Below are 12026 nucleotides of genomic sequence, written 5' to 3' on the forward strand. Positions count from 1 at the left end.
CTGACTCATCTCTGAAGGCAGATCATGGAAATGTCTCATTGTACTCGGTTCTATTGTTGTCATCTCTGTTGTCTCCGTGACCTCATTCTTCTTCATTTTGTTGCTTTGCACTGTCTTTCCCAGCAATGCATTTTGAACTGTGCTGCCAGACTTTCACAGAGCCTCAGACAATCCTGTGAGTAATGATCACTGCTCACCAGATCAGTCAAACAATGTATATTAATTAGTGAGCTTTAGAGGTCTTGCTGGGTGCATGTTTTGGGAAATTTTCCACCACAGAAAAAGACATAATACAACACAAGACAACATTTTACACTTAAAGCAGACAGAACAAATCTGAACACACAGAAGCAGCTAATTCAACTAACTTTAAATAAAGGGCACAAAGCACAGTATAAAATACAGCACATGAAACAGAAAAGGTGAAGCATATGTTCATCATAAAACACTTGGAACATGTACTTTCTGTTATGTTTCTAAACATAAAGAATCTATTAAAAAATGAGACCAAACTTAGATATTAAATTAACAATTTCACACGGTAGCTATTACCGAGGGAAGACTGTCCGAAGCCAGGCTAGCTGTTTCCACTATTTATGCTAAGCTAAGCTAAAAGACTCGACTCCTCATGAAAGTGGCATCAAGCTTTTGATCAAACTCTCGACAAGGAAGCAAATATTTCCTAAAATGAGGAACCAGTTTGTCATTGACACACATTGATGTTTATCAGGGACAGAAAAATAAGAATATTTGGGTGGTATAAACTCACATAATATCTCATAATCTAATACGCTGGCACTCACTCACTCGCACTTAAAGCAGAGCACAATCATTGAGACTCTGTTATGTCTCGTCGTGTCTGTTAATGTGTGTAATGGCAAAAACTGGTTTTGGCTTTTCCATTAGCCCAAGTCCTATCCGTTTTCCCATTAGAACAGAAGGCAGATTTCAGTGTCAGACTCACACCCTTAATAATCCAATGAGATGGTTGACTGGAATTATTGCCGATTTTATTACAAATAAAAGAAAATACAAACAAAAGGATGCAATGGTATGCAAAAAATAAAGTTTAGTAAATAGCACACTGCAAGGCAATATTCAGCACAGGTGAGCAGCGTGCGTCGTAGGCGGGCGAGGTCAATGACCGTATCCTGCTGCCTGCCTTCCTACAGTCATGCGCAATAGGATCCATTTACCCGGTGGTGGTGGCACCATTCACCACCTATAGAGGTCGCAATCTCAATCAAAATGCAGAAAAGAACAAAATATGAGTGCAAGCAAAATAAACTGAAATGTGGCTCCTACAATGTGTTTTGTTCACTTGCGTCATGTCTCGTCTTGCACTTCCTGTTTTATTGTGAAACCTAACTCTCCTCTCGTTTCAGACCCTTGACTTCCTGGTGTCCTTCCTGCCTGTCTGATTGTCTACCCCGCCCTGTTTCCACCTGTTCCTTGTTACTTTGTGTATATATAGTCCATGTCTCCTTTGTCCTGTGCCAGATTGTCTTGTGCCACGTCGTGTACCAGCCTTGACCTTCCTAGCATTGAAAAGATCCTTGATTCCTTGTTTTTGCATTATTAAGATACGTGAGTAGTCCAAGAGACCCTTTTTTGTTTGTTAGTAATTTGAGAGTTTTGTTTTCTTTTTTGCCAAGAACCTAGCGCCTTTTGTTTGTTACTTTGTTTGCCCTTCATTTCTAGTTTTGTCTTGTGATATCCTGAGCGCATTTTGTTAATAAACCTCACCTTTGTGAAAGACCTTCTTTTGTGTTTAGAGTCTGCATTATGAGTCCTGAACCCTTGTGCCTGAAGGCTTGTCAGACTCTTCAGCAGAGAGCGAAACCCAGCTGAAAAGTAAACTACTCGTCTCGTATTCGTATTCACATTTCTGAGAGCTTCAGATCTTCTGAAACACAGGCTGACGTTCACCTATTCTTAGCTCAAAGATGATGACTCTTCTTTTAAGCAGGTTTGCTGAGTATTATCGTTTGTTTCTCTCACATGAGTCTTTACAGTTTGACTTTAGTGGCTGTTTTTGACATTTCCTTCACCTGGTCGGCCATAATATCAGCCCCAGATCACTTACACTTCATGGAAAAGCTCTCTTCCTGTGTGCTAAATTAACGTTTTAACCAAACATAGAAAAAGCCTATGGTTGTTTATACAGATCTTAACTGCAAGGTTTAATATGAAAACAGTTGATTCCATTAAAACTGAAGAAATTAGGCCACAAAACATTGATACTGAGTGCATATCATGGATATACGAGATAATAAAAAGGATTACTGTGGAGGTGAAACAGATGCTCTCTTTGGAGGCAAATAAAAAAGCTAAATAAAGGCAAAAAAAGAGAGAAAACAGCTCTGTGTCGCCTCTTCCAGATGAAAAGAACAAGGCACTTAAGAGGATGTAGTTTAGATAATAAACCATTCAAAAGGGATTTGAATTTTTTCTTGTTGCTTTTCCATCTTTTGATTGTTGAAAGTGTCTAATTATGTTACAAAATCAAAATTACATTATTGTCTGTCTCAAGAGGATGTGTGGAGTTTATGTGGATGTGTGGCGTCTGATGGGAGAGAGTCGTGGCAGCGGCTCAGAACAAATGAAACACTTTTTTGATGCCTGTTGTGAAAGATCTCGGCTATCGATCTCAGACGCAGCCACAGTTCTTTCAGCCTAAATAAATAGAGCCAGTGGTACCTTTTTTATTACAGATCAACTATTCAAGTTAAATTCTCCTCACTTCTCTGTTTTCTAAATATAAACTCCGTCATACACATTCCTGTCCCAGATACATTATAGCTCCACTTCACATTACACATTATTAAACTGTCAGTCCTCATCAGGTGGATTGAGAATGCCTCAAAGGCAGAAATGTCCCTTATTTGTCATTCGCACCCCATGAGATTTCATAGAGAGAGATTAAAATGGGAAATGTGGGAGTAAGGTTTTGTTTTATTGGACGTACTGTTCATTATCGTACATTTATATCCTGCAGAATGGGCTAAACTTTGGTTTAAAGCAGAGAGAGTAAATGCAGGCCACTTCTTGAGCAGGATCTCCAGGAAAAGGAGAAACTACATGAACATTGGGATTTTATTTTGGACTTGGTGCTCAGTTGTCACCTGGTAAGATGCAAACATCAAAAATGTGATGTGTGATCGGAGGCCTTCCACTCCCTCCTGCAGAAGAACGAGCCAGTTTGTGATTAAACTTCATGTCCACTTCACTGGCTGCTGCTCTGTTGGGAACTGTGAGCTCACATGAAGCAGAGGTGGAATAAAGCCATATTATCTCGTTTGGTGAAATATTTTTAAACCGAGCATGAGGTCTGTCGGTGATGTGAACCTCGTGGCTGCTAATAAACTACATCAGGGGTAAAATCGGTTCCTGTGTGTTAGAGTGGCAGCGGGGAATGTGTTTGTGTTTGCACCAGCTATGGAAAAAGTACTCAGAACCTTAAGGTAGCAATACCACAAAGTAAAAATCAGATCTCAATGTTTATCAGAATGCTTCTTTGAAGTACAAACTTGGATTTTTGGATTATTAGCAGCATTTCAATGCATCATAATATACTTTGTACACTAAATGTAGTGTACTAAAATGAACAAAATTTGCCTGTGAGTCGCACGAAATGGGAATATTTAAACCTGCCTTAACAGATGTTTTCTGCCACTCAGGGGCAGAACAAACAAGCTGTAAACACATTGGTGACATATTATTGGTACAGAGAACATTTTAGCAAACTGTAATTTATTTACACCTCCAGCAGACACAGAGGGACATTAGCATTCATTTGTACTCTTGTTTCTGTCCAGCCACATTAAGGATTGTCTCGTCAGCTATGTGCATTTGGCGATCCCGGAAGGTTCCACTGAAAAGCTCAGTGAAGCGGCTGTGCTGCTCTTTAACGAGGTGGAGTGATTAACTAGATGTATATTTCTCAAACCAGCCAGTTAGTCACTCGAAAAACCGAAAATACATTTTGAAAACATAATAAAGCATAAATCTCATCTGTCTGACGTTTTGACGTTTGGCCAGTGGGGGGAGAACCAACCAGTGCGCCTGTAGTTCTCACCAGCCATCATGTGTCAGGGTATTTTTCACTCCTTGGCCTCAGGGGGCAGTAATGAGCACATTACACTACATTAGAAAACTTACTTGACTTGACATTAAGGTGAGATTTCTGCATTACTGGACCAGTATTTTTCAGTTTTGTACACAATTCCATTAAACATCAGCACACAGCTGCTTACTAGAGCTTTCCTGTGCAACCTTCTGGAAATTTCTACCGGGCAGTGGATGAGACAATCCCAAACTGGCTAGTTTCTGTGCACTTGATGGATATATGGCCAATATTCACTCTGCTTTTACTGCCGCTGCATGTGGGAATTAGGTTTAGGAGAAAGTGGTGAGCCTGAACCAAAACATGAAGCTTGTAAATCTATAACAATGAGCTGATAGCTCTGTGTGTGGCTGAGGGGAATTTTCTGTGGGTTCTCCACTATGAATAACACTGATTGGTGCAGCTCAAAGTAAAATATGACCTCAAACTTATCTTTTTTGTTGTGCAGACATGCATAATGAACATTTTCACAGCAAACAGCACGCAGAGAAACACTCTGGGAATTTGCATGAATAACCAACTTTGTCTTTTTGAATTCTCATTGCTTTGCTTTCCTGACTAAAGTCAATGCAGCCCCGTTCCCTCCATTTCTGCAATGTTCTCTGTGCCTGAATAATTCAATGTTGCTCACTGTCTGCTCCTGTTGTGTACTGCATGGTTAAGAACCAGTGAAGGGGAAGGCTCAATGCATGGGGACAGGCCTCGTTTTCTGCGCCTGCAGCCAAGCGTGTGTCTTATGTAAGGGCCGCACATGTGCGTGTGTGCATGTGTGTGTGCAACATCCACTGCATGACAACTCCTGTCGCTTTGTCATCATGCGTCTTCCCCATCCCCACTCTCACTCTCCATGTGTTGTGACCTCACCGACACTCTAATTTTTAATGAGCGTTTGAAAGAGTTTTCTGTTGTGATATTTCATTTTCTGTCACTGTTGTCGTTCTGAGGCCGTCTTTGATTCGTTCCGTGTTTCCATATCTGCCTTCAGCACTTTATCTCTCTCGTCCCCACCCCCACACTCTCCTTGGTCCTCTCCTAGCAGTCAGACATTTTGACAAGACAATCATGATTACCATTTTAAAGAGCACTTTATTTTAGCAGTTATGTGTTTCCATCATGTGATTTTTACATCAGCAAGTGTTGTTTGTGTACACACCAAACCTGGAGATTGTACTCATTAAAATGTAACTGCTGCTCACTGCATCTATTACAGGTTGCTCTAAAAGAGAAGATTTGAAGCTTGTGTCCTGTGAGACATCTGGAATATGAGGATTCAGCTGGTAACTCGTGCATTATTTAACAAACCCTCCAGCCATCTGATCCTTCGCAGGTGTACATGAGTCTGTTTCTCATGATTTTACACAGCGCAAACATTGTGCCCCTCAGGTGTTTCTCAGAATTACAAACAGCCACTGAATTCATCTTCAATACGTCATATGTCAATACGCTTTGTATTCCACATGGTGAAGTTGTTTATCTGCCTTCTCTGGCTGTCTGGTAACGAACAAATCCTTTTCATGGGATTAAAACACTGTTTTTCAATGCACTTGATCTGATGCATTCATCAAGTGTGCAGCAATATAGCTAAACGCAAATTAAGAACACAGTGTGTGCAATGCAGAGTCAGGACATGTGAGTATTTTTTTTTTCATGTGCAACAGAAATAAATCTTTGCTTAACTCCACTGACCAGCTGTTCACTAATCTGTCTCACATGCACAGGAAGGTAAGTGAAGGCATCAGCCAGTAAACACACTGCTGGCTGACTGGACTTCACTATAACGTCTACTTAAAACGGTTATGGTCGAAAATTTTTAGAAGAACAATGTGCGAAACGACAACGTAAAAACAATGTGAAAGGGGTTGAATTTACAGAGATTTACCACCTAAATCTGCTTCTCAGCTCGACTTTACAGCGCTTCAGTTTCAGCTCATTGTTTAGCTGCAACTTTACTGTTTCGGTTCACTCTCACAGCTCTCATAGCTTCGTTTTTCGGCCACGGCAGGCAGCTGTTTACAGCAAAAAACAAACTCTATAAAACCCACTGTCCACAGTCAGCAACAAGCTGGTGAACATAGTGGAGCATTTATTAGCTAAAGAGGCAGAGTTGGTGACCATAAACAGAGCTACAAGAGAGTAAATACCGAGCTTACATTCATCAGGGGGGCTGCACGGTGGCTCTGTGGTTAGCAGCGTCTTTCTGTGTGGAGTTTGCATGTTCTCCCTGTGCAGCGTGGGTTTTCACCGGGTTCTCCGGCTTCCTCCCACAGTCCAAAAACATGCTGAGGTTAATTGATACTTCTAAATTGTCCGTAGGTGTGAATGAGTGGTGTGCATGGTTGTCTGTCTATATGTGTAGCCCTGTGGTAGGCTGGCGACCTGCCCAGGGTGTCCCCTGCCTTCGTAGGCTCCAGCCCCCCGTGACCCTGCAAAGGATTCAGCGGTATATAGATAATGGATGGATGGACATTCATCGGGGGATGATAACTTTTCTGCAGAACTGCTGTGTGTTTTACCATATAGTTCAACGTATCAACTTAAAATGATGATATGTCAATGTTCACAGCTTGTTCCTGCTGGCCCCAAGTGGCCAACATTATCACTTATAGATAACAGTCACGTGCCAGCCATTTGCTCTGACATCATGCTGTGGGTGGGAAGCTCAAATGCTGATATCAAAATGATAATGTCGTACTGCTGTTTTCCAGGTTGCAAGTCATATAAAAAGAGGGAATCTGACAAGTCGTTATCATTTCACAGCTTCTAAAAAGGCAATCGATAGAGAAAAACTAGAGGCACATATTTCAAGGTAAGACAACACATTTTTATGTTACAAAGGCGTAACCTAATTCTGAAACATCAACGCACTTCTTGGACACATTTCTTTAAGCCTGGAAATGAAACACACTGGATGTAATCAAGCTTGTAACGTAACTTAATGAAGCAGGTATGTCTCTCCAGCCTAGAGACAAAGACAAAAATCTGTGTTCCAGTGAGCGCAACGTCATGTAACGTAACTAACTTTACCAGAACATTTCTGAGGTCAGTGCAACCATGCTACTTTCCAAAACATATGACACTGTCTGGCATTCCCAAGACATTGTGGTAGTATGAGCCAATACAACCACTGGAACTCAAGCTTTGGAAGTACCAACAAGTTCATGAGGTTTAAAATATACTATGTGATGAAATATAATACTATGATACTTTACTGGTACAGTTTGAGATTGGGTAAATATTTTATGTATTGGATGAAGGGATATTTCAGTCAACACTCTGAGTGTTTCAGCATGAAAGCATATAAAGATATTGAATAAATCTCTGAAGGTAGGAGAATATTTTGAATAATGTGAGTCTTCAGCTTTCCCAGCACCATCTCTTTGTTCTCACCAACGACAGCTTTGATGCAGTATATTTAATTCTTTGACCGCCACGGCGGATCAATACAATGTTTGACTTGCTGGTTAATATTTAATCGCTGTGAATTGATTGCAGACTCATGGCATTCCTGAGCTTTGGACGGCCAATCACTGTCACTCATAAAACTAAACACATGCTCTGTTACACAGTTCTGGAGGAATTACATTCATTATTCCACCAGTTGCTGCAGACTCGCCTTTATGTCCCACTCAAAGTCAGCCTTTTTTTTTACGTGTCCTAACAGAGTGACTAGGTATGCGTTTCTGTTTACCTTCTATTGAAACAGTTTAGAGTCACCAATATGAACAGAGAGCGGAGCCTCAAGTTCCTGTTGAGCGCAGGTGGATGTGGGCCTACATTATGTCATCTGTTCAAAAAGATTTTTTATCCGGCACTCAGAGGACAAAAAATACAGAAATAAAACCAGAATCATAATATGGCTAAGATGGTTAGCTTAGCATAAAGGGTAAAAAATGAGGAAACAGCTACCCTGGCTCTGCCCAGAGGTAACCCACCACCCAGAACCTCTAAAATCATGAAATAACATGCTACATCTTGTTTGCTTCATTCATACAAAATCTGAACTGTGAAAATGATAAGTTGCACTTTTATATGGATATTGTTACCAGATATTTTCTTGGCTTGATGCTCCTGCCTGTAGCTTCATATTTACCATTCAGGCATGAGATGATGTCAATCTTATCTCAGGTCTGGTGGTTCAGTGCCGGCTCCTCCTGTCCAGAGATTGCCCCCGATGGTCAATCTCTTTATCATTCTTAATGGTACACTGCATTTGCTGATCTTGTATAATCATTTACGTATTGGGCGTGCAGGGCCTTTCACCTTCACATTTGCTATAAAATGTGGTTCAGGGCGAGGCAGGGAACTTTATCTGTGTAGCAGATTTCATATGCAGTAGCAGTAGAGTGCTTTACATAAAGACAAAAGGCAAAAAGTGTCATTTTTGCATAAAAAGTGCAAGCCTAACAAATTGTGCAGTTTCAGTTAAAAGGCAGTAATGATCGTGAAAGTGTTTTGCTCTTCTGCTTTTAGAAGTAGTTCCAGATGAGGCACATCTGAGATGTCCTGGTAGTTTGTTCATAATAAACTAAATGCAGAGTCATCATGTTGTGTTTTAACTCGAGGAACAGTTTTTTGGCATGGAGGGTTTTGACATACTGGTTGTTTGTCTCGTTCATTATGAATGATCGATGTGGTAACTGTCTCACATGCTTGCCCCCCCGTTTTGACTGGTAGTTACAGCCTGTGGCTTTAGCGTAAAGATGTTGCTGTGAATGTAGCGCCTGGTGGTCCGCGACGCGACTGTGATTGAGACAGCACTCAGATAACGCTTTTTTATGTTCGGAGCCAAGCTTTCAGATGGTGGTTTGATCTTAGAAACAGCGTTCACCTCTCCAGTCGGAGCGCGTCAGTACCCCGGATGTGTGTCACATTCGGTGGCCTGCAGCTGGTGAAGTTCGCCCCACTGAGAATGTCATGTGACGTATGAATGGCAGCACGGAGCCAGCTTTTCAAAACACACAGAAAGTGATGCTGTGTGCGCCGTACACACAGATACACATGAATCAAGTCAGCATTGACCACACAGTGAACACAGAGAATGACAGCCGCGTTCTAGCTGTTTACCTTCTACTTTTACCCCTTCCTACAGGAGGGGTAAAAGTGACACAGCTGAGCCACCATGAACACTCCCAGCACTTCACATTGAGATGAAATGGGATGGAAAGCTGCCTTTCATGCGGGGCTATCCAGGCCACTGCCCTCACAGGCCATGGTGGAGTGCCAGTTACTTCATCTGAACAGGCAGGAAACACAGTGAGCCTGTCTTTCCCCTGCAGAGCCATGTGTTTCTCACCTGATCCCTCCTCACTTCTTCCAATCTGCAGGAGCCCCAGATATTTGCATTACTGTATATGACGTTCCCGTCAGACACTAACAAATGTTCTGTGTTTGGCTTCTTTTAAGAGGAGGAAGACCTGCTTCACCTACAAAATGTCAACTTTTCAGGAACTAAAGGCGATAGACTTAGAATTACGCAATGGCAATTTCACGCCTAAATCCAACAATAATTACCACGAAATTATGTCTGAGCTTGTCAAAACAACAAACAGATTGAATCCATCCCTTGCGCAAATAAACGAGCAGACAAAAAAAGTTTGCGAGACGGTTTCGTGTCTCTCTAAGCCTTTGCGAAGGTGAGGTTCATATGTCAAAAGGGTACAACTCTGAGTCACTTTGGGCGACTTCCTCACGTTGATCAGCCACCCTGAGCTTTGGCAGACAGACGTTTACAAGAACATGATGGAAGTTTAAACTTTTTAAAAGCTATTCCTGAAGTCTCTACTTCAAATATATGCTTCGAAATCCATGTTTTAATTTACTCATGGAAAGGTGACCAAACAACATCCTCCACAGAGACCAGACACAATCCTCCACCCATTAAATTAACTCAAAGTAGACATACAAGAGCCCCTGATAGAACATCTTTATATGCTGGGTAGTTTTATCTCTATTAATCCATCATATTTTATTGTTGGTTATTTGTTTTGTATCCAAGTAAGTAAGTAATGTACTTTACTGACGCACAGTTTGGTGGTATTTGCGTTCTACTTGAATATTTACATATTTACTTCGAGGGGAACGTTGTCCCTTTTTATTACATTTATCTGCAGCCTACAGGTCGTTCTGTTTTACCACAATTTACACACAATATACATGATGCAAATAAAAACATGTGAAATGTGATGCTTTGTTATAGCTGAAATTGTCCACTTGTATGTAAAGAAGTTAAGATAACTTCAAACAAACTTAAGTAAATTTAAGGACTAATACCAATACTATCATGAAAGAAAGGGCGAGAATAAAGCTGAGGGAGGCCTCGACTTTGCCTTCGGCCTCCAAATCACTAAATTTGCTTCTGCCTACAACTGCAACTCATAAATCCGGTTAAATCCTTACTCAGTGTTAAATAAAGTACTTCAACTGTGTCCTTGCTGTATGTAAAAAATATTAAAGTTTTGTTGAGAAACGCAGAATTTCTGTCTGAATTTGCTCGACCTGAAAAATTTGCCCTGCACTTCCTCTGTGTCACCTCTCCAGTAGAAGACACTGATGGGTGAGACTTCATGAAGTTCTCTCCTGAGTTTATGGCTCTGTTACATAATTGCTGGTTTGGAGTTTGAACCAACAACCTTCATAAACCTGCAGCGCTGCTGTGCTCACAGAGGATCGGGTCTCAGTGGTTCTGTGGTGCGGTTCCATTATTCATGAATAATGACTGACGCCTGGAGCTCCTGGGGGGATTAGACGCGCTGATCGCTGTAATCCTTTTGAAAACGCGTGCAGGCCGGCCGGCAGGGAGGGGCTTTAGGACCCGGTAGGTGTGGGGTCGGCTCGGATTTTCCCTCGTGGAGCAGCAGCTGGACGCATGCGCCCCACTTCCACTGTTCCTCCATCCACAGCGCAGCAGCGAGTAGGATGAACTCACCGTGGTACCTGCTTAAAGGCGCCGCCGCTTGTGTGAACAACCCAACCTGCTCACGGGTAAGGTGAAGGAAACAGTTTTTTCTCCCCTGGAAAGTTAAAAAAAAGCGAGAATACTCGACAGAGCTGGAGGCAGAACAAGAAGATTAATGAGGAGAAGAGTCTTTGAATGCAAAGCGGACAATCAGAGAGCGGATTAGACCCCACAGCCAGGAATCAGAGCGTGTGTCGCCAAAGATGCGGAAACAACAACAGAAGCAACAACAATCCGGATTGTGATCAACCGGGGTGTTTACACTGGGGGCAGCATGCCCTGGCTCAGGAGGAGGGTGAAAATGTTCCAACTTGGAGTGGCACCCAAACACCCTGAAGTTTTCCGTCTGTTGGGACTATCTCTATGCGTCGGCTGATTTTAACACCATTCCGCGGGACCAACGGGTTCGGACCTGAGCCACCATGTCAAAAGTCATCCAGAAGAAGAACCACTGGATCACTAAGGTGAACGAGTGCGCGGTTGTCCGCGACGCGCGCGGGGAGCTGAACGTGGAGCTGCGCGGCGGAGCTGAGAATGGAGAGTTCCCACAAATCGGGCAAGTTAGAGAGGATGCTGTGGTGTACCAGGACGGTAAACTCTGCGAGGGGGAGCTGCTCCTGGACGTGGAGGGGCTGCCTGTGTCTGGATTACCCCTCTATGACATTTTAACTGTGATTGAGTGCTGCAAAGGTCCCGTCAGGTTGAAAACTGTGCGTCAAGGTAAGAGAAAACTGAAGGAAGTCGGTGCTTGGCTACAGCATGTGTGTGTGAAAGCATGTGTGTGTGTGGGAGATTAACACTCACGCACAATGAGTGGAGAAATCCCAGGGGAAGTTGTTTTATAATTGCCATGCCAGCATTAGAGGCACACAACAGAATGGTGATGCGTATGAAGTAGGGCGGAGGAGTGGTGCTGCATGCTGCTGCTCATCTTCTCTCCACAGC

The 12026-nt window shown here is 42.4% G+C and overlaps 1 protein-coding gene across 1 annotated transcript in view; it reads left to right on the forward strand.

The window, feature by feature from the left end:
* The first annotated feature begins 11344 nt into the window (after positions 1 to 11344).
* LOC121612307 (membrane-associated guanylate kinase, WW and PDZ domain-containing protein 1-like) overlaps positions 11345 to 12026 on the forward strand; it is a 99128-nt gene continuing 98446 nt past the window's right edge. The window contains exon 1 of the mRNA XM_041945111.1: positions 11345 to 11801. Coding sequence (XP_041801045.1) covers positions 11504 to 11801 — 298 coding nt within the window. The 5' untranslated portion in view covers positions 11345 to 11503. The remainder of the gene's footprint in view (positions 11802 to 12026) is intronic.

Source organism: Chelmon rostratus, chromosome 10 (assembly GCF_017976325.1).
Source record: "Chelmon rostratus isolate fCheRos1 chromosome 10, fCheRos1.pri, whole genome shotgun sequence".
Taxonomy (NCBI): Eukaryota; Metazoa; Chordata; class Actinopteri; order Chaetodontiformes; family Chaetodontidae; genus Chelmon; species Chelmon rostratus.